The sequence below is a fragment of the Empidonax traillii genome, unplaced genomic scaffold, assembly GCF_003031625.1.
Source record: "Empidonax traillii isolate 1590-97213 ecotype Southwest subspecies unplaced genomic scaffold, ASM303162v1 scaffold1971:size99068, whole genome shotgun sequence".
NCBI classification, from domain to species: Eukaryota; Metazoa; Chordata; class Aves; order Passeriformes; family Tyrannidae; genus Empidonax; species Empidonax traillii.
This window is the reverse complement of record NW_020957164.1, coordinates 8,427-29,564: the sequence shown is the minus strand read 5'-3', so window position 1 is coordinate 29,564 and position 21,138 is coordinate 8,427. Positions and strand designations below refer to the sequence as shown.

The window sequence follows — 21,138 nt, the reverse complement described above, 5'->3', positions numbered from 1 at the left end:
GAGCCAAGGGAGGGGACAAAGAGCCCTTTGAGGGCCAGCACGGCCAGGGGGGCACCAAGGAAGCGCCCGTGGGACACACATTGACAGTGCAAACCCCCCCTTTCCCCTCCCCAAACGATAATTCCCAGGATGATCCCAAATATTCCAGGGCAGGAGGGCCCAGCTGAGGGTTCCACGGGGCCCATCCAGGCACTGGGTGGGACACGAAGGCCACGATCCCAGGGTTGTATCCCAGGACACTTCCAACAGGGGCTGGTGACAAGGGCAGAGCCCCACGTGCTCCGGGAGGGATGCCCTGGCTCCAGGACACACATCCCGGCTCCAGGACACGCCCGAGGCTCAGGCTGAGCCTCTTACGGCAGGATTAGTTTTTATTTTGGGAGTTTTCCCCTCCATCACCAGCAGTAACAGCCCTACAAGCCAGGGATCCATCTCCCAGGGGGTGCTGAAGTCACAGGAGGGGTGGTCAGATGGACTGAGGGAAGATCCATAACTCAGGATTGATCCAGGTGCTGAGGGCTTAAAACTGACCTTCACACTCTTGCACCTTCAAACAGGGCTCAGTCCTGCAGTGGAATCACCTGAATTCCAGAAATTAGGGGGGGCACAAAGATCCAGGAAAAGCTTTATTAGGAATATTTAAGGTACAAGGGTTGCACCCTCTTGATCTGCACTGGAGTTAATCCAGGGCCCAGGGGGGGCTCTGAGCCCCCAAATTCGGGTGCTGGACACAGGTACAGCCCCACCCCTGCTGGGCCACCAGGCTGACCTGAAGGGGGGATTTCCCACGTTCCAGAGGGGCATTTTCCGTGTTCCAGGGAACAGGAACCCCCCAGGAAAGGCCCAGCCCGGCCCCTCAGGCGCTGGGTGCGTATTGCAGGGCCAGCCGGTCGAAGTCGTTCTCCTGCAAGCAGAGGCCAAAAGGAAGGAAACTTTAAATAAATCCAAACCTCAGTTAATGCAGAGTTTATCACATTCCCAGGGAAGAGAACAGCTCACTAAGTCTGGAGGAACTCTAAGGAACGAGATCACCTGCCCTAATTTTTGTTTGCTTCGTTTTCCCTTCCCCTCTCCCCAAAATTCTATTTAATCTCTTACATTCCTTCTATCCAATATCTGATGGCAACAAATTTCCACCTGGATTAATAACCTGCCCCTCAGAGCTTTTGTGCCTTGCTCAGGTACCTCCCACCCGGCTCGTGCTTCCCAAAAATCTCTCCCAAGGGCTGGAAAACTGAACTCCAGGGTGACAGGGCAGGAAGGTGGAGCTCCCCCCGCTCAGGCCACAACCCACCTGCCCCACCACAGCTTGAGCTGAGGCCAAATAAATTCGACTTTATGTCATTAATTTCTACTCTGTACCTTTGCCTGGTACTCCTTGATGAAGGGGTGGTTCTTGTGAGCGTCCTTCAGCTGCGACAGGTAACGATTGGTGACCTGGAGGGGCGAGGAAAGCGAAGTTTAAACGTTCAAAAAAACGGGAGGAGAAGCCCAAAGTGCAACAAATTAACCCCTCAAAGGGTTTGGTTCACAGCTGAAAACCCGATCTTCTCAGTGTCCCCCATGTCAGCAGCCCCAGTGGAAACCAGTAGGACCTTTTAAAAACAGTAAAGACCTCAAAGGTCATTTAATTCCAAGCCTTCCCAGGGAAGGGACATTTCCCAGGTGGCTCCAAGCCCTGTCCAGCCTGGCCCACGTGCACTGGATTTCCACCAACACCTCCTGAGAGGTGTGAGCTCCCCACCCCCAGAGCTATCCCCCTTTTTCACTGCCCAGGCCCTGCTGGGAACACACAGAACTCCCAAAGTTCTCGGGTCCAGCGGGAACACAAACCCAATCCAGCCTCACCTCCGGAGCCTTTCCCAGGTGCTGCGAGAGCACCACGAGGTTCAGGAGGGTCTCAGGGTGGCCACTGTCCTGCAAGCAACAACAGCCACAGATTCCTGGGATTGACAGCAGCAACCAGCCCTGCCCAACCCCCTGCCCTGGGGGTGGGAGCAGGGACGGACACGGGATGGAGGGACAGGACCAGGGAAAGGCTTCCCACTGCCAGAGGGAGGGTTAGGTGGGATACTGGGGAGGAATTCCTGGCTGGGAGGGTGGGAAGGGGCTGGGATGGATTTTCCAGAGAAGCTGTGGCTGCCCCAAAACCATCCTGGGGTTCCAACCCCAAACCATCCCGGGGTTCCAATCCCAAACCATCCCAAGATTCCGACCCCAAACCATCCCGGGGTCCCACCACCAGCCCCACCCTCAGCGACACCAACCCATACAATGGCATTTCCATGGGTTTTCCTGGGGAAAGCTCTCGCTGTTCTCCCCAGCAACCCCCCCTGGGAGGTGGGAAAAGCAGGCAGCACCTTGTCTAGAGCCTCCTGGAGAACTCCCTCGGCATCATCCCACTTCCCCTGGGCCATGTAGCAGGCGGCCTGCCCGTTCAGCAGCAGGAGGGTGGGCGAGCACTTGTCTGCCATCTCTTGGAAAATGTAATAAGCGTCCTGCAGCTTCTCCCCACCCTGCAAAAGGAGGAGACAAAACACCCCCAGGGCTGCCAAGAAGCCCCTAAAACCTCGAGGCACCAGAACCACTTAAATGATCCAATGAGCCCCCCCAGGAAGGGGAGCTGTGGGGGTTTCTGGGGGGGCTGTGGGGTAGGAATCCCTTTCCCAGGTACCCACCACGGCCAGGTTCACCCAGGCAGTCGCCAGCTGGGTCAGAGTCGCGTCCTCGTCCTGCTCCTGCATCTTCTTCAGCTCCTTCCTGCAGTCAAACCACCCCTGGTTGTGTCACTGCAGGGGCTGGATCCTCCCCCTCTCCCCTCCAGGCCCTCCCCACACAGGACACCCCCAGAGAGCAAAAGGAGCCAAAACCCACCGGGCCAGGTCGAGCCTGTCGAGCTTCAGGAGGATCTGGATGGTCATGGCCATGCTGGAAGGAACAAGAGAACGGGGATTTGCAGGGCTGGGCTCCAGCATCCTGCTGGGATCCAGCTCGGGGTGCTCTGGGATGAGGCCCTGGGATGGATTTCCCGGAGAAGCAGCGGCTGCCCCACCCCTGGGAGCGTTCCAGGCCAGGCTGGACACCCTGCTTGGTGATTTTTAAGGTCTTTCCAAGCCCCAATCGCTGAGCGATTCCCTGCCCTGAGCCTGGGAGCCTCCTCCCAGCTCCCTGCCTGCCACAGTGTGCCCGTCTCAGCAATCAGTGGATCATTCTCCCACTCCCACTCACCACTCCAGGCTGTCCCCCTGGTGCAGGGCCCTCAGGGCGGCGTCGGGGTTGTGCTCGTGGACGTAGATGGAGGCTGCCATCAGCAGGAAGGTGGTGTTGGCCACGTCCACGCTCCTGGCCATCTTCTTGTCCAGCTCAGCCACGATGGTGTCCCTGGGGACAGCACAGGGAGGGGAGGGAGGTGAAACAGCCCCACAGGGACGGGGCTGCCCCATCCTGGGAGCGTCCCAGGCCAGGCCTGGGATAGTGGGAGGGGAGAATTCTGGGATTCTGTGGATTGTCCCTTATTGAGATTCACTGCAACAACACAGAAATCACAATAACAACCCCCCCCCCCCCCATTCTGCAAGAAAATTCCCACAGGGAAACATTCCCTGTGGGGAATTCTGGAGTTGCTGTACTATATAATCTCTTCTATATTATTATATCATATTCTTTTGTATTTTATTATATAATGATATTATGTTATTACATAATATATTATGCTGTTTTATATTTACTGTATTATGTCATAATGGTATATTTTATATTATTTTATTATTTTCATTTATATTTCATTATATCATAACACTATATCACAATATTCTAGTATATCACATATGTCATATTGCTATATTTTATAATGTCATATTTTATATTATTTACCATATTATTTTATATTATATTATTTTACATTATATTATATTATTTTATTTTATATTATTTTATTTTATTATTTTATATTTTACTTTATTATAACACTATATCACTATATTATATATCACAAAATTATGTTACATTTTATCCTGTTATATTGAATACTACATATTATTTTATATAATATTTTGTTATTTAATATTTTATTATACTTTAACACCGTACCATATTATATCATAATATAATATTATGCTATTATATTACATTATATGATATGATATGATGTGATATTATATTATATGATATTAAATTATGTTATACTCTATTTTAGGGGCTGATCTCTCTTACCTCTGGCTCTCATTTGCCAGGTACTCTGCCAGCATCCTCACTGCCTGGAGCTCGGGGCTGGCATTGCCTTTGATCTCATCCAGGACTACTCCATATTTCCTCTGGGAAAGGCAACAAAGCCCAGCCCGTGAATCCCTTCTTGTTTTCCAGAAAGAATTCCCTAAACCCTCAGTCAGGACAGAACATCCCCCCCGGGAAAGGTGGATTTCTGCTTTATAACCCCCCAAACCTCCTGAACCGGCACCACCCCAGCCCCCAGTCCCGGGATGGAGAGACCCGGGAGAGTGGGAACGTCCCTGCCCATGGAAGGGGTGGGATTGGATGATCCTTGAGGTCCTTCCCACCCAAACCATCCCAGGATTCCATGGCCGATCCCACATCCCGGCCCGTGGATCCCTCACCTGGGCGATGTAGGCTCGGAACAGGAACACGTCCCTCTCCACCTCCTTCTCGGGGCTGGACGGCTGGAAACGGGAACGTTTGAGGGGACTGTCCGTGCACAGCCCCCCGGAGAGCCCCTCACACACCCCCAGCCCCTCAGGGACCCCCACCCCACTCCCTCCCGCAGCCCCGCCGACCTTGGCGCGCTGCGCCTCGTTGATGGCGGCCTGGAAGGCGCCGATGTAGAAGCTGTTGCGGAGGTCGAACAGCTCGTCCGCGTCCCCGCCCGGCGCCGCTCCCGTCCCGGCCGCCATCGCTCCCTCACACACGTACCCGGAAGCGCCCGCCGGGAGGAGCCGTCGCCATGGCGACAGCCAATAGGAGGGCGAAGATCCCGCCGTCGCCATGGCGACAGCCAATAGGAGAGCGAGGAGCCCTCCGTCGCCATGGCGACAGCCAATAGGAGACGTGAATGTCACCGCTGCGACGGCGAGAAACCCCGCTAAGCATGGCTATGTGGACGGGTCCGGAAGGGAGGTGGCCAATGGGCGGCCGGAGCGGCGGTGATGCCATCGGCGCGCGCCCGAGGCGGGGCTCTCGCGTGGGCCGGGGCGATGGCGGCGTTCCGGGCGCTCGGGCTCTCGCCGTGGCTGGCGGAGCAGGCGCGGCAGGTCGGGCTCACCCGGCCCACGCCCGTGCAGGCCGCTTGCATCCCCGCCGTGCTGCAGGGTGAGACCCCCCCCCCCCCCTCCGCGGCCCCCGGGAGCGGCCCCTCGCGTCCTCTGTCCCATCCCATCCCCTGCCCCTGGCGGGACCCTCCCTCCATCCATCCCCCGGGAACGGCCCCGTCCTGCCCCGGGAATGGTCCCTGACGCCTCCCGGCCCGTCTCTCACGGTCCCCGTCCCTCCCGCAGGCCGGGACTGCCTGGGCTGCGCCAAGACGGGCAGCGGGAAGACGGCAGCCTTCGTGCTGCCCGTGCTGCAGGCGCTGTCCGAGGACCCCTACGGCATCTTCTGCCTCGTGCTCACCCCCACCAGGTACCGAGGCACCCCCGCGGCGGGATGAGACCCTCCCCTGCCGCCGGGAGGCGACCCCCCTGAGCCTCCCCCCTTCCTTCCCTCCCTCCCTCCCTCCCTCCGCAGGGAGCTGGCGCAGCAGATCGCGGAGCAGTTCCGAGTGCTGGGGAAGCCCCTGGGCCTCAAGGACTGCGTGGTCGTGGGCGGCCTCGGTGAGTCCCGGGGGGGCTTCACCCCCTCCCCCCTGACCCCCGGTGAGGGTGCGGTGGGAAAGGGGGGGATTTCATGGAGCCCTGGAATAGCCTGAGCTGGAGGAGAATGCACAGCCCTGGGGCTGTGCCCACTGCCCTGGGGAGCCTGGAGTTTATAAACATAAATATAAATATAATATAATACAATACAATATAGTATATGTAAATTATATACTATATATTATATATAATGTATACATTATATACATTTTGTGTATCTATATATATGCATTGTATAACATGTATGTAATATGTACATTTAATATGTATAATATAATATAAAGAATGGCATATATTATATAATAGCATAATATATATTATGCAATAGCATATGTTATAGAATAAAATATTATATATTATTATATATATAATATCTATTATATGTGATATATATGTATAACCTGTAATATATATAATAAATGTGTGTAATGTAAAATATATGTTATATATTTATAATATGTTATATAATGTCTAATGTGATATATTATTTATAGTATTATATTTCCTAACCATATATACAATATATCCATGTATACTGTATGCAATATATACTATATATTGCTGTATAATATATAACGTTTTATATTATTTATACTGTTATATTTTTATACCTACATACATATCTATATAAAAATATACACAACATATACATGTACAATATCCATACAATATCCATAGAATTTCCATGCAATATCCAAGCACTGTTTCCCCCCCAGACATGGTGACCCAGGCCCTGGAGCTGGCCAGGAAGCCCCATGTGGTGGTGGCCACGCCGGGCCGGCTGGCGGATCATCTGCGCAGCTCCAGCACCTTCAGCCTCAGGAAGATCAAATTCCTGGTAAGGCCCTTTCCCAGAGGGGGGGAATGGTTGTTTTTTGGGTGCCTGAGGGCGTTCCCGGCTGGCTGAGTGCTGATGGGGTCTGTTCCCAGGTGCTGGACGAGGCTGACCGGCTGCTGGAGCAGGGCTGTGCCGACTTCACCGCCGACCTGGAGCTCATCCTGGAGAGCGTGCCGGCCCGGCGCCAGACCCTGCTGTTCAGTGCCACCCTCACTGCCACCCTGAGCCAGCTGCGGGGCCTGGCTGCCAACGAGCCCTTCTTCTGGGAGGCCCAGTCTGAGTGAGCCCAAGGAGCCCCTGAGGGAGCTGGGGGGGGCTCAGCCTGGAGAAAAGGGGGGTCAGGGGGGACCTTCTGGCTCTGCAACTCCCTGACAGGAGGGGGGAGCTGGGAAGGGTCGGGCTCTGCTCCCAGGGAGCAACAGGACAAGAGGGAACGACCTCAAGCTGCGCCAGGGGAGGGTCAGGTTGAAAATCAGGAGGGATTTCTCCATGGAAAGGGTGGTCAGGCCTTGGCAAGGGTTGCCCAGGGAGGTTTGGAGCCCCCACCCCTGGAGGTGTCTGAGGACGTGGCACTCAGAGCTCTGGGCTGGGGGACAAGGTGGGGATGGGGGTGATTGTGGAGGGCTTTTCCAAGCTCAGGGGTTCTGGGATTCTGCTGGGCCTCACCTGGTGCTCCCCCCTGGCAGGGTGAGGACGGTGGAGGAGCTGGACCAGCGGTACCTGCTGGTGCCCGAGGCAGTGAAAGATGCCTACCTGGTGCACCTGGTCCAGACATTCCAGGATGAGCACGAGGACTGGTCCATCATTATCTTCACTAAGACCTGCAAGTGAGTGGGGTTGCTCCTTTTGGCTGCTTTGCTGGCACAGGTTGGGCAGAGCAGCTGTGGCTGCCCCATCCCTGGGAGCGTCCAAGGCCAGGTTGGAGCAACCTGGGATATTGGAAGGTGTCCCTGCCTGTCCCAGCTCTGTCCTGATCCCTTTCCTTGGCTCATCCTGATCGTTTTCCCGTGTTTCTTCCTTCAAGGGACTGCCAGGTCCTGAACATGATGCTCAGGAAGTACAGCTTCCCTTCTGTAGCTCTGCATTCCATGATGAAGCAGGTGAGGGGTGGGCACATCTGGGAGGGGGCTGCTTCCAGCTTCATCCCTGAGCCAGGAAACTCCAGATCCTGCAGCTCCCGTGGATCCAAATCCCTCACACAGACCCTTCTCCCCACAGAGGCAGAGATTTGCAGCTTTAGCCAAGTTCAAATCCAGCATCTTCAAGATTCTCATTGCCACTGACGTTGCTGCCAGGTACAGCAGGGGCTCTGTTCCCAAAGGTCACGACCACTGGGGAGTTTAGGATGAATTCAGCAAGAGGAGACCCTTCAATCCCCTACTCTTGGGTGGGACAGGGGTGTTCCCAACCCCTCTGAGCCGTGGTCTGGAGCCTGTGTGTGTGTGAAGTAGCTCTGATGGGGGAGTGTGCGTGTTTTTAGGAAGAAGGTTTCTCTGAGGCTCAGGGTGTTCCTTGGAATTCCTTTAACTGCTGGAGAGTTGTGTGGGGAAAGAGTTTGCCCTACAATCAGCCCATGTTCATGGAATATGGGGCTACTGGAGGAAGCAGAGAGCAGGAATCAAACTGCAGACACCCCTGGGATGGTGGAAGGTGTTGGGGGGTGGAATCTTTAAGGTCCCTCCCAACCCAAACCGCTCTGGGATTTCATAATTCTATGACACTAAAACCCTTTTCTCAACCTCTGCTCTCTTCCCCTGCGTTCCAGAGGGTTGGACATTCCTGCAGTCCAGGTTGTGATCAACCACAACACTCCAGGGCTGCCCAAAATCTACATCCACCGGGTGGGCCGGACGGCACGGGCAGGTGAGCAGTGGGGGGCTCCCACTCTCATCCCTGTCACTGCCTCCAGCGAGGGGCTGGGCCCTGGGTGGGCTCAGGAGGTGTCCCAGCAGCACCACGGGGGTTCTCAGGCAGCGCCAGGTCCTCTGGGATCGCTGGAATCCTGCCTTGGGATTGCAGGGATGGGGCTGAGCCGCGCCGGGAGCGAACAAAGACCCCTCTGAGCAACCCTCAGGCTGACTCAGGGAGGGTGGGAGGGTGGGTTTGGAACTCGTTGGGTTCATCTCTGCCTGTCAGGATTCACCTCTCCCCGTGTTTGCACCACCCAGGCCGGAAGGGAATCGCCATCACCCTGGTGACTCAGTACGACATCCACCTGGTGCACGCCATCGAGCAGGAGATCAGTGAGTGGGGCTCTGGGCATCCTGCTGCAGGGTGGGGTCACACATCTCAGCACTCAGGACAACTTCAGCCTCAAGAAGGTTTCTCTTCCCTGCGTGGCAAAGGCTCAGAAAAGAGCAGGAGCACCTGAATTGCTGATTGAGCTCCCGGGTGTGTCGGGCAGGAGGTGTTTGGGTGTTTGTCCTCCTGCTGTTGCTGGGGGAGTCCTCTCTGTAACCTCTTTGTTAAAGCAGCTTCTTCCTCCCTGCCAAGGGGGACAGAAGGAACGGGTTGCTTCAGGTTCAGGTGTCCTGGGTTTTTTTTGGGAAGTAGAGCCAGTAAATGCAGCATCTTGTGCTGTGGGGAGTCGTAGGCAGAGGGGAGTGACCTCCCAGCAATTCCCCTGATGGTCAGAGGAGCCACAGTGGGGGTTTTTTTTTCACTAGCTGAGGATCTGCCCCTGGAGCTCTTTAACCAACCCAGTGGTGTGTAAATGTCTCCCCCTGGTTCAGAGCTGCAGCTGAAGGAGTTCTCTGTGGAGGAGCAGCACGTGCTGGACATCCTCACCCAAGTGAACGTCACCAGGAGGGAGTGTGAAATCGTGAGTGGAGCCCCTTTGTCCAGGGGGCTGGAGATCCTGGACAGAGATCCCTGCAGAAAACACTTTGGGGGGTGTGTGTGGGAGGGTCATTTTGGTTTCTCTTCCCTTGGTTTGCTCTGTTATTGCATGTTTTTGCAGCAGGTTTTTTTTTGCTGGTGGGTGTTGAAACTGGTGCTTTTTGGCTCTCGGGCACCAAATGTCCCAGTGAGCCCGTGGGGGCTGTGTCAGTCCCTGACTGCCCTGCTGTGTTCTCCCTTTGCCAGGAGCTGGAGGGAACGGATTTTGATGAGAAGAAAGAAATAAATAAGAGGAAGCAGATGATCCTCGAGGGGAAGGTGAGAGAGTCGCTGCTCCAGCTTTGAGCTGGTTCAGTGTGGGAAGGGAAGGACAGCTCCTCCCTTATGCTGTGGGGAGGAGGGCTCACTCCCCTTCTGGGTGCTGAGGGTTTGTTTTAAAGGTTATATTTAATATTTTGCTATTAAAAAGTGCCCTGGAGGAGGGTCTGGCCTTGGCAGCCCCTTCCAGTCGTGGGCACCCGGGAAAGGCCGAGGGGCCGGTGCTGTCCCAGGGGGGTCACCCACTGCCCTGCCCTTTGCCACGCTGCAGGATCCAGACCTGGAGGCCAAAAGGAAGGCAGAGCTGGCCAAGATCAAGAAGAAGAACAAGGAATGCCGGGAGAAGGTGCAGCAGACCCTGGAGAGGAGGAAGCAGCTGCAGCTGAGGAGGAAACTGCAGAAGAAGATGGAGCGGCGGAACAAGCGGAAGGCGACGGAGGAGCAGTGACATCCCCGGGCCTGGCCTGGGCTGCCCTGATCATGCTGCTGCTTTGGGGATATTGGGGTCTGGCGCCTTTTGATGTGGACACTTCTGACTGAAATCAGTGCTGGGGAGAATCCCCAAATCCCAGAATGGGTTGGCTTGGAAAGACCTTAAAGATCAACACGTCCCCCTCCCCTGCCACGGGCAGGGACACCTCCCACTGTCCCAGGTGGCTCCAACCTGGCCTTGGACACTCCCAGGGATGGGGCAGCCCCAGCTTCTCTGGGAAATCCATCCCAGGGCCTCCCCACCCTCACAGGGAGGGGTTTTTTTTCTGTTGCACAGTCCTGCCTGTGCCATTCCTGGCAGGCTGGATCAGCCCCCTGGGGAATCTTTCAGGCAGATGTTTCCTTCCTCCACCAGAGGAGAGGCCAGACGTGGATTCTTGGGGACATAAAAGCTCCTCTGTCTGTCCCCCTTCACTCAGTCCCTGCTCTCTCCCTTCCCAGGGCTGTGATTGCCACTCACACTTGTTTGGATCAACAGATTCTCCCCTGAGCCAGAGGCTAAAAATACTGTGACAAAATGAGCTCAGCCTCTTATCTGTGCCACAGCCCAGAGTTTTCCAAGAGGAAAATTCCTGGAGCACGTGTGGGGAGGTTGTGCTGGGGGGCTGATCCCGGGGTTTTCTTGGAATGAGCCTGCTTTGTGCATCCAACTGATATTCCTGGCTGTGAATTTTTTCCTGCCTTGGCTCGGGCTCTGTCTGTGGCCACTGCCCAAATAAATAATTATTGCAACACGTGGCTGGGTGTTGGATTTTTGGGGGGTGGGGGGGTTCCCTGGCTGGGTTGCCATGGAAACTCTCCTCGATTCAGCATCTTTGCTGCATCTTCTCTCACCTGGACCAAGTGTGGGTCCTGAATCTGTGCTGGGTGTGCAGGGGGGGACAGTCCTGCACCCTCCTCATCCTCCCAAAATCTGCACCCTCCTCATCCTCCATCTCCTCTGGGTGTGAAACCACCACCTGCCTCAGATGTTCCAAGGGGCTCCTGTTCTTCCACCTCCCACCTTCCCAGGCAATTCTGTCCCCACACTGATGGATCACGTGCCAAAACTGGCTGTTTTGGGTGCACTTCAGGAAATATTTGTTCCTGGAACATTCTCTGCCCCTCCTGTGGAGGAGCAAACCCCTCCAAGTGCTTCCCAGGAGTTTTGCAGGGAGAAGGGAGAGGCTGGGGGTCCTCCTGGGTGGGAAACTCGGTGTCTGAGGAATCCTCCCCTCTGGAACTCCTGCTGAGCAAGGGAATGTGGAAGTGGGGACAGGCTGGTGACATTGCAGTGCCCTCCAGGAGATGGCACCCCCTCCACTCCCAGGTGCTGGACGGGGCAGCAAAGCTCTGGATCTCCCCGGGGAATAAAAAAATGCAGCTGCAATGGGGAACTTCTGGGCCCGGGATTGGGTTTCTCTCTGCTGAGACAGCAGTGCTGGTGTGCCCAGCTTTGCTGCAGCTGCTCTCAGGTGTCCCCTTGCTGCCCAAAATCCTCCCCGCGGTGCCCTCTGTGCTGCTCCAGCTGCCGCTTCGCCCTCTTTGCGGACACAAACTCAGCTCCTCTGAACGCCCTGAAAAGCTGCTCCACCAGCTTTTCCCCCCGGGAATGGGGCGGGTTTGCCGGCAGGTGGCAGCTGGGGAGCTCCGCACACCTTTTCTCCTGGATCCCGTCCTTGTTCCCAGGGAAATGCAAGCGCGGGGATACCGGGATTGGGTTTCAGAAAGCGGGGAGTGAGCGGGACAGGGCTGCTCCCAAATTCTCCTGGATCATTTCAGGGTCGATCCTGACCCTGCGCTGCCCTCGCGTCTCCCTGGCAGCACTGGCACTCCAGGAACGGGACAGAGGGAAGAAACACCCGGAATATTTCTGCCTCCCTGGCGGAATCAATCTCTGTTTGACTGATTCCACCCCTCGCTGCCCGCAGCAGCTCCGCGTCCTCAGCGCATCCCCGAGGACTCGCTTGGCATTCCTGTCACCTCTGGAGGGAGCGCGGCTGGCAGGGAGCGGGGAGACTCAGCAAAGACGAGCTGGGAGCTCAGCCCGAGCCTGTTGCAGAGGCTCATCCCCATCCCTCCGGCGCTTCCCAGACTCAGTCCCGAATTCCCGAGCACCGCGGGATGCCAGCAGAGGTGCCACTCGTGCCACCCCTCCCCGGGCCCGGGCGCTGCTTTCATGTGCCCTCCCAAGGGCTGGGCGTGGATGTCTCAGCCGGGAAGGGGAGAGGGAAACGTGTCTGTGTGGTGCCTGCTGGGATCTGAGCCCTGTTATCCCGGGAATGCCACGGGGGCAGAGGGGATGCCAGGGGGACAGAGGCGATGCCAGGGGGTCAGAGGTGATTCTCAGGGGTCAGAGGTGATTCCATGGGGACAGAGGTGATTCTCAGGGGTCAGAGGTGATTCCAGGGGGACAGAGGTGATTCCTGCCTCCTTCCCTTTCCACCTGACACCTTCCTAGCCCTGCAGTGACAGTGGCCTCCGAGGACATGGAATTTGATTCCCTCTCCTTGGCAGGCGATGCCAAGGTGCTCCAGGTGGGACCTGACTGACACCCAGGCGTGGCTCCCCCATTGCTGGAGCTGCCACATCTCCCATCTGGGGTGTTCCTGCTCTTTTCCACAAGTGCCTCCCTTCCAGCACCGTTGCAGCTGCTGGTTTTTGGGAGCTGAGGGAGGAGGCAGGGCTGTGTGTGCACACCATGACGTCCTCCTTCTCCCTCGGAGCAGGAACTGCCTCGCCACACCACGACCTAATAACCATAATGATAATTATCAAATTACCTCGGGACAGGGGGATTTTTGGGGGGGCTGTTACGTGCTCAGGAGCACTCTCCCAGCCACACATCTCACTTACCTTTCTCTGGAGCACGTGGAAATGGTGTCCCAGGGCGTGCATGTGTGTGTGTGTGTGGGGTGTCACACGCACGGCCTGTGCTCCCTGTGCTGTCAAGTGTAAACAGACCATTTCTGCACTAAAAATAACCCTCTCCTCTGAGGAAGGGAGCAGCTGATCTCTGCAGCCCAGATGCAGGAGCTCAGAAGGCTTAGGTCACCTACTTTTCATTAATGGCATTATTTAATTACAAATTCCCCCAAGTTCCGTCCTTGGGAGGTTGGAAACAAAGGGGGGGGGGGCTCGTTTCAGTGTGTTCTCATAAAAATCCAGAGCTCTAAGCCAGTCTGTTAAGTGACTTTGATGTGAGAATGTCTAACACATCCCTGGGGGGCTCCACGGCGGCTTTTTGGGGAAAAAATAAAAAATAAAAAAAATCACTCAGCAGACTCTGAGAGTCCCCAGCATGGCCTGTGCTGAACCCTTCTCCTCCTGCCTCTCCAGGCACCTCGTAGGTGCTGCAATTAAAGTCCAACAGGGGTCCAGGGAGGGTGATTTTGTGCTTTGTGGAGGAAGAGGAGGAGGAATCCAAGCCGGTGACACGGGAGGCAGCTGGAGGGCTCTGCCAGCTCTGGGTTTGCATTCCTGTCCTGGCATCTCCCAGCTGGCTTTTGCAGCAGGCACATCCTTTTCCCGAGGCTGCGGCAGCAAAGCCCCTTTTTCCTCCAGCTGAGCTGCTCGGCAGGGCCTTGCCTTGGCTCTGGATCCCCCCTGGCTGCTCCTCCCGGGGCTGCAGGGTGGGTTTATCCGTTCATCCCACGTGGGAATCATTTCCTCCCTCTCCCCTCCCCTTTATTAATGTCCTGTCTGGGTTTTCTATCAATAATTAACACCTTAATCTGCCCAAAGAAAGAGGCCTCCCGAGGTACCTGCAGGCAGGGGCATCTCCCCCCCCCCCCCCCCCCCAGGAGCCCCCCGGGCTGGAGCTGCTGACAGGGATTGTGGCTGGGAGAGACTGAAGCAAACATCGGACTGCAGCTTTGCCAGCCAGCCCTGGCTTTTGGAGCCCGGGATTTTCCCCCTTTGGAGGCAGGAAAAGCGTAACCAAGAAGGGTGAGGGGCTGGGGGGGGGGGTGGGACACGGCGGGGATGTGTCAGCGCTGCTGATGGAAACCCTTTGGAAGTGCTCGGCAGGGCGGGGCAGATGGAATTAGCGCCGCTGGAGCTGCCTCGTTGCTAACCGCGGATTTAGGGCATTCGTGGAAATAGCTGGTGATAAATGGGTTTTCATTAGCTCGGGAGAAGGGGAAGCGCCTCCCAGACCCATCCATCATCGCCCGGCCTCGGCAAAGCGCTGGGAACAAAGGCTGAGCCCGGGACAGATCTCATCAAAAAGCCACTCTCCTGATTATTCTGGCAAGGAAAAGGATGGCACCGGTACCCATGGGAGGGGGGGCAGAGCCACCGGGGAGAGTGGCCCTCCTGGCAGGACATTTGGCCCTTTTCTCACTCCCCCAGACAGTCAGTGGGGCAGTTCCTCGCTGTGGGTTCAGGTGGAGCTCTCCAGTGTTGTCAGGTTGTGTTTTGAGGGTAAAAAAAGGGGGCAGGAAGAGGCTTAAACAGCAGAAAAGCTGCGGTTTGTGCTGAGCTGGGTCAGAGCAGGTGCTGGGAATGGTGGCAGCCAGGACTTCACTCCGTGGAGCTGTGGGAGCTCCTCTTGCCTCTTCCCCCACTCCCAAAGTCCTGGTGGGATGTGCAGAGCCTGAGTCAGGTCCCTGTCCCTGCCTGGGGTGAGGTGACTCACCCAGGTCTGGTCACCCCCAGCGAGGCCAGGGAATGGTGCTGGATCCATTCCCAGCTCCACAGGGCCAGAGCAGAGAACACGAGGAGCTTCTTCCCGGCTTTCTTTCTCTCATAAATCCCAAATTCCTCCCTCCCCTTGTCAGTGAAAACCAAAGCAAACACACCTTGCTCGGAGCTGATCTCTATTTCAAAAGAAGGCTGCTCCTTGTGGGAATAAAATATCAACACTGGCACGGGGCGGGAAGCAAATCAATCCTGAAAAACTTTTTGCCACCCAGTTGCTCCCTTCCCGTCTTAAATACCCTGGAACAAACCTCACTAGAGCAGCTCCAGCCCCAGACAGCTGTGAGAACACTTCATGCAACAGAAATTAAAATAAAATAAAAATAAGTCCCCCCCCCAAAAAAAAACAAACCAAACCAAAAGAACCCCAAACTCAGAAAAGCTCTTCCCTGGCTAAGCAGGTCTGGAAACCTCCACGTTTCCTCACTCCCTCCTGGGAAAGGGAAGGGCTTTGCAGAGAGTCACCAGCAGTCCTCCACTCCAGCAGATTCCCGAGGTGCCAGCCCCGAATCCTGCCCTGACTTGCAGGCAGAGTGTGGAGGCTGCAGGTTCCTCTGTGGTCAGCAGGAGAGGGAGGGCAGAGGCAGAGCCTCTCCCTGTCTCCACGGGGAACATTCCCAGGATTGCTGCTCTTTGCCTGACTTACAGTGGCAAAGAGGCTGAAAAAACCCCTCCAAAAAACCTCCAAAGCCATGGACAGTCCTGGAGGGTCACAGGCACAGCCAGACACTGCTCAGCCGCTCCCACACCTGCCGGGGGGACACGGCAATCCAGGGAATCCCACGGGCCTTGCTCAATTCCCTGTGACCAGAAAACATCTGGGACAACTCCCAGGCCCCCCCTGTCCCCTTCTCAAGGAGAGCTGAAGGAGCAGGACGGCCCTGGGGGCTCCTTCCCGATATAAAAGGCCCCAAAAAAATAAAAATAAAAGGAGGAACCAAGAGAGCAACTGTGACTTGCTCCATTTAATTTCAATTAACTGCAGCCCTCAGAGGCCCGGAGAGATGCCAATCCAGCAGCTTTGGTGGCCGTGCCCTGGGGGATGTCCCTTTTCCCAAACCCAAGCCTGCAGCTCTGCTCAGCTGAAGGTTTGAATGAGCCCTTAAATCCCACTGTGTTAAACTAACAGAGGCTTTAAAACCTGCTGTTGTTTTTCCCTCTGGAGGATGAGTGAACAGTGGGAAGGCTCCTTCTCTGCAGGGATGCTCCTGACAGCGAGCAGAGTTGCTGGATCCCGTTGGAAAGACTTTGGGCTTGGGAGGAAGAAGAAGAAGAAGAAGAAGAAGAAGAAAAAAAGGAGAGACTTGTCCCAGGTGTGCTGGAACCTCTCCTCCCTCCCTCCCCAGGTGGGGAAACAGGCAGCTGACTTGCAAAAGGCAAGTGGTTTCCTAAAAAAAAAAAAACAAAAACAAAACTACTGGAAAAACAAACAAACCAAAAAACCACCCCAAAACCACAAAGGCTGCTCAGCCCCTTCCCCTTAGAAAAGTGTAAAAACCCCAGGGGACACAGTGTGGCTGGGAGGGCAGCAGGAGGGTCCCCTCTGGGCCACGCCAGGGGCTGGAGAAGGGCTGGCAGGGCCTTTGGGAGCTCCCTGGGGGGCTCAGCTCCTCCTTGCCCTGGCGTGGGGCGGGCTGGCCGGTCCCCACGCTGCCCAGGCAGCTGCTGGTACGGTGGCAAATCCTGCCCACGGGGTGGCTGTGGTTGCTCTGGGGCAGTGGGAAGGGCTCTGCTGCCTCAGTTGCTCTCCACCAGCTTGGCCAGTCCCTGCCGGATCTCGCTGAGCTCGAAGATCTTCACGTCCATGATCTCGGCCACCTTGGTCACCTCGCTCTGCAGCTTCTCCCTCTCTGCCAGGCTCTCTGCCAGGCTCTGCTCTGCCAGGTGCAGCCGCTGCTCCAGCTCGGCGTTCCGGGCCTCCAGCTCCTGCCAGGGGCGCCAGGAGAGGGGTGGGCGTGGGGAGGGGGCTGCTGTGCCCTGCCCACACCCCCCTCTGTCCCCCCAAAACGGCCCCCGGTGCTGAGTCCCCACTCCCAGAGGGATCTCCCTCTCCTGACCCGCAGCATCCCAGGGGGGTAAATATTCCTCCCTCAACCCAGGCACCTGCCCGGCTTTAAATGTCCTGAGACCTCCCAGGAGCTGGGAATGTTTGCTGGGTGAGAATTTTTCCTTCTCTGTCCCCTTTCCAAAGCCCTCAACGGACACGCCTGGAGACTCGCTGGTCGTCCCGGGGTTCGTCCCTCACCTCCAGCTTTTTTAATGAGCTTATCCTGCTCTCCAGAAAAATGCAGGAGCTGCTGCTGAACAGGAGCATTTCTGCAGCGGTGTGAGGCGTTCTTTGCAGTGAACTCAGTGTCCCAAGTGTTAATTAACCCACCCCTGCTCAGCTACGTTTCCTTTTCTAGCACGCTGCCCTTCGGGTGACTCCAAGGTCTGTAAAGGTGTGGGAACTGCAGCTCACGTGGATCATCCCCAGGCTCGATGGGGACAGTTTTGCCACGAAACAGAGCCCGTGCAGGGGCTCTGGACCTCAGAGACAAACACAGGCAGTGCCCCAGATCCTGCTCCATCTGTGTCTGTGCCCGGGGCTGAGGAGCAGCTCGGCTCCCTCCTGCCAGCCAGGCTGTGCCAGAGCTCTGCTCCCATCCCAGCAGCCCTGAAGGACTTCAGGGGATGGAGAGGGTGACAGGACATCACAATTCTGCCACACACCCCGTGGCAGGGGCTGCTCCCACCCTGCAGAGTCCCCCAGGGAGCCAGGGGGATGGATCCCTGCGCTGGGAGGGTGCCCCAGCCCTGCCACCTTTACCTGCAGCTTCTGCAGCGTCTCCTCCCGCTCCCCCTCGGCTTCCCAGCGGCCACACTTCTGGCTCTTCAGCATCTGGATCTCCTGGAACACCAGGAGGAAGAGCAAGCACGTCAGATCCTCCCCCTTTCTCCTGGTGGGAGCGGCTCCCACAACCCCCAGGCAGCTCCAAGTTTTCATCCCCTCCCTTTCTGACCTCCTGCTGTACCTGCTGCCCTCCCTGGGAGCCCTTGGCCCCTCATCTGAGTGCCAGCAAAGCATCCCTGCTCCAGGGCACATCCCAGGCTCCTGGGGACAGGGATGAGCTGCTGGGTGAAAAAGCCTGGGCACACCTTGGCCCCAGCATTTTCCCTCTCCAGCCTGAGCAGGCAGGGGAAGGAGGGACAAAACTGCTCTGAGTAAGGATCAGGGAGCCCAAACCACCTCCCCTCTTCAATCCCAGGGCTCCATCACCACCCCTACCCTGCTGAAGCAAGGCCAGCAGACAGCCCACAGAGCGTGAATCACAGAGATCCTCTCCACACCTCCCCTCCTCCACAGCCCCTGCAACCAGAACCCGCCTTTAAATCATCCATTCATTTAAATGCAGCGAGAGCTAGCGACAATTACTACACCAGAGGCTAATTGCCACTGCAGAGGGCTGAGAGGGGAAGGCGGAAGAGAGCTCTGAGCCTTCCACGGACACTGGGAAGCTCCCAGGGCTTCCCCCTCCCTCAGCTTTGCCTCCCTGGAGATGGAACCAGCACGGGGGGGTCTCTGACCCCAAGCCAGCAGTGACTGACGGGCCCCCCCCAGCCTCAGGCTCTGCCTTTTTACCTCATCCTTAGCCTTGATGAGCAGTTCCAGCTCCTCCAGGGTTTGGCTCAGCTCCTCCTTGTTGTTCTCGCTGGAGGAATCGTGGGTCCCCTGCGACTCCAGCTCCGCCACCTGCCAGGCAGGGAAGGTTCCCTCAGGGATGTTGTGGCTCCTCAGCAACCCCAGCCATGGGTTTGGCTTCCTTGCCAAGCCACCCTGGGCTGTTCCCAGGAGCAGGGGGAGCAGTGGCTGCCTTGGGTCCACGTCAACAGCGAGCTCTGGTCCCAAGATGCTCCCATTTAGGGACAGTGGTTCAGGTGTCTCGCCCAGTCACAGCTTCTCCTGCCATTCTGCCAAGGCCCCAGTGCTGCCCCTCGCCCAAAGCTCCCAAAATCCTCCCTGCTGGTTCCCAGCTGTGGGGAAGAGCCACAGAACAGCTGAGTGTGCAGGGGGAGAGCCAGCCCGACCCAGACAGTCACAAACCCACGCACAGACACCCACACGAGGCCTCTGCTACACCCAGGGGAGGCAAAGCTGGCCCAGGCAGCCCTTTCCCTGCCCAGCTCCAGCGCTGGGAATGAGCTCCAGGCACAGCAGATCCCGGGGATGGCTGCTGACTGCACAGACTGGCCACACACCACAGCCACGGAGGGCAAAGAGCTGCTAATTGCCAGAAATCCCTGCTGCCTCTCCAGTGAGCCATCTCCAAGTGAAATGGCTCCAGAGTCCTTTCCCAACCTGTCCTAAAAGCCCTTCCCAAGTCCTCTGTGGTGCTTCCCTCCCAGTCATCCCCCCCTCTCTGTGTGACTGTCACCCCTGTGCCCTGCTGCACTCAGCTGGCCAGAGTGACCTCCCCGACGTTCTGGAGGTCAAAGGAGCCCCTTATTCCAACAGAACAAGGCTCTGCTTGTGCTGCACCACCCGGCTTTCATGATGTTGCAGCTCGGATTGGAGCTAATTATAGCAGCCAGAGCAACCCTCAGCCTTCCTGTCAGCAGCCACAGCCTGCCCTGGTGCCTGGCTGGGGGGGGAACAGGCGTTAGTCTGGCTGGGAGCTGGGATCTACCTCCAGAAAACACGCAGGGAAGCTGAAATTCTGTGACTTCGAGCTCTGGTTTCCTCCCTCCACCCCCAGGGACTCAACACACAAGAAGAAGAAGAAGAGGAGGAGGGGAGCTTGTGGGGAGCTCCCCGCTCCCCCAGCCCCATTCCTTGATGAGTTCTCCTTGCCAGGCTGTTGCAGCATTCCTGGCTCTCCACCCCAGGTGCTGCTGACGGGCAGGGCAGGCGGGAGAAGGGCCCAGCAGCCCGGTGTGGGTCCCCAGGACGGGGCTCACCCTCTGCCGCAGCGACTCCGTCTCCTCCTGGTAGGCCGAGAGCTGCTTCTTCCACTGGTCCACGTTGGCGTTGGCCTCGTGCAGGGCAGCCACCAGCTTGCTGTTGTTGTCCTGGAGGCTGAAGAACTCGGCTTCCCACTGCACCTCGCTGACTGAGCTGTGTGAGAGGGCAGGGGGTGAGTCCGGAGGATCCTTCTCCCCCCACCATCCCCGATGCCCAAAAAAACGCCCCTAGAAGTGCTCAGCAGTCCCAACAGGTTTCCATTCGGCCCTCCCATCACCTCCTAGATTTATGCTCTCCTTGGACAGCCCTGAATCTGCACCTCTTCCCTTTATCCCCGGGTAATGTTCGGCTTTGAGGCCACCACGGAGTGCTGGAAGCTGTGAGATTAATGGGGTGGGGGAGATGCAGCTCCTACAAAAGGGGCTTTGCAACGTGGGATTGTGAATCCACTTTAAAAACCCTTACTGGATCTGAGTTTGCTTTGAATAAAGCCCCATCAGCCCTGGACTCAGGAGAAGGCAGCAAAGGACACTTGCTTTTGATTTAAAAACGTTTCTAAGTGTTCAGCTGGGAGCTTGGCGGGAGCCACAGGGCAGAATCCAGCCCGGAGCCTTTTGAACAGACAAAGAGAGGAAGCAGCGGGGACTTGTGCTGGAACCATCAGGGGAATTAACACAAAACGTAGCCCTGGGCCAGCTGGAGAAGTGTGAACATCTTCTGGTATCACAGACTACTGATCTGCAGATAACTGGCACCGAGTCATCCCCGCTGCAAGGCACTGGAGCCGCCTCCTTCCCACGCTGCTGCTGCTGCTGCCGCGAGCAGCACATTTCATCTCCCAGCTGGAATAACTTCCTGCCGGGAAAGAGGGCTGGAGCAGCAGTTTGGGCACAGGGCGTGACTCGGCAGGAGGAGCGTGGGGTCAGAAGCGCTCGGGACGGCAGAGAACAGGGGCGGTTCAGGAGCAGGGAAGCTCTCGAGGCAGCCTCACCCTTCCGACAGCATCTTCTTCAGCCGCTCCTTCTCCGTCGAGATCTCCACGTCGGCGCTTTGGCTCCGGAAGAGTTTATCCTCTCCTGGCCCATTGGAGCTGATGATGGGGCTGGGAAGTACCTGGGGAAGGTGAAGAAGAAGGGGTGGTTATGGCCACGTGGCCACAAGGGCTCTGC

At 56.7% G+C, this 21,138-nt stretch overlaps 3 protein-coding genes across 3 annotated transcripts in view; 1 reads left to right on the top strand and 2 right to left on the bottom strand.

The window, feature by feature from the left end:
• Positions 1 to 615: 615 nt before the first annotated feature.
• Positions 616 to 4,934, bottom strand: COPE (coatomer protein complex subunit epsilon). The gene is made up of 10 exons (XM_027909163.1): positions 4,791 to 4,934; positions 4,614 to 4,676; positions 4,213 to 4,313; positions 3,229 to 3,381; positions 2,875 to 2,928; positions 2,679 to 2,760; positions 2,361 to 2,516; positions 1,849 to 1,917; positions 1,363 to 1,437; positions 616 to 904 (listed from the first exon to the last, which is right to left on the bottom strand). The coding sequence occupies exons 1-10, from the start codon at positions 4,905 to 4,907 to the stop codon at positions 857 to 859; spliced, it is 918 nt and encodes a 305-aa protein (XP_027764964.1). The 5' UTR covers positions 4,908 to 4,934; the 3' UTR covers positions 616 to 856.
• A 273-nt stretch (positions 4,935 to 5,207) lies between these two features.
• DDX49 (DEAD-box helicase 49) lies at positions 5,208 to 10,489 on the top strand. The gene is made up of 13 exons (XM_027909161.1): positions 5,208 to 5,322; positions 5,508 to 5,631; positions 5,737 to 5,822; positions 6,578 to 6,699; positions 6,792 to 6,979; positions 7,386 to 7,526; positions 7,724 to 7,799; positions 7,918 to 7,994; positions 8,465 to 8,562; positions 8,868 to 8,942; positions 9,432 to 9,520; positions 9,784 to 9,855; positions 10,127 to 10,489. The coding sequence occupies exons 1-13, from the start codon at positions 5,208 to 5,210 to the stop codon at positions 10,301 to 10,303; spliced, it is 1,440 nt and encodes a 479-aa protein (XP_027764962.1). The 3' UTR covers positions 10,304 to 10,489.
• Positions 10,490 to 16,738: 6,249 nt separating this feature from the next.
• HOMER3 (homer scaffold protein 3) overlaps positions 16,739 to 21,138 on the bottom strand; it is an 11,418-nt gene continuing 7,018 nt past the window's right edge. Inside the window, exons 5-9 of the mRNA XM_027909164.1 lie at positions 20,961 to 21,082; positions 19,966 to 20,122; positions 18,650 to 18,760; positions 17,837 to 17,917; positions 16,739 to 16,953 (exon numbers count right to left, since the gene is read on the bottom strand). Coding sequence (XP_027764965.1) covers positions 16,765 to 16,953; positions 17,837 to 17,917; positions 18,650 to 18,760; positions 19,966 to 20,122; positions 20,961 to 21,082 — 660 coding nt within the window. The 3' untranslated portion in view covers positions 16,739 to 16,764. The remainder of the gene's footprint in view (positions 16,954 to 17,836; positions 17,918 to 18,649; positions 18,761 to 19,965; positions 20,123 to 20,960; positions 21,083 to 21,138) is intronic.

Bases quoted from the DNA above. Each gene is read 5' to 3' on its own strand.
- COPE (XM_027909163.1), bottom strand. From the start codon at position 4,907: ATGGCGGCCGGGACGGGAGCGGCGCCGGGCGGGGACGCGGACGAGCTG. The intron at 2,929-3,228 runs GTGAGTGGGAGT...TGTTCCTTCCAG, and splicing joins CAGGGGGACAGCCTGGAGTG to CATGGCCATGACCATCCAGA. The intron at 2,517-2,678 runs GTGGGTACCTGG...CTCCTTTTGCAG, and splicing joins CCTGGGTGAACCTGGCCGTG to GGTGGGGAGAAGCTGCAGGA.
- DDX49 (XM_027909161.1), top strand. From the start codon at position 5,208: ATGGCGGCGTTCCGGGCGCTCGGGCTCTCGCCGTGGCTGGCGGAGCAG. The intron at 7,527-7,723 runs GTGAGTGGGGTT...TCTTCCTTCAAG, and splicing joins ATCTTCACTAAGACCTGCAA to GGACTGCCAGGTCCTGAACA. The intron at 7,800-7,917 runs GTGAGGGGTGGG...TTCTCCCCACAG, and splicing joins TGCATTCCATGATGAAGCAG to AGGCAGAGATTTGCAGCTTT.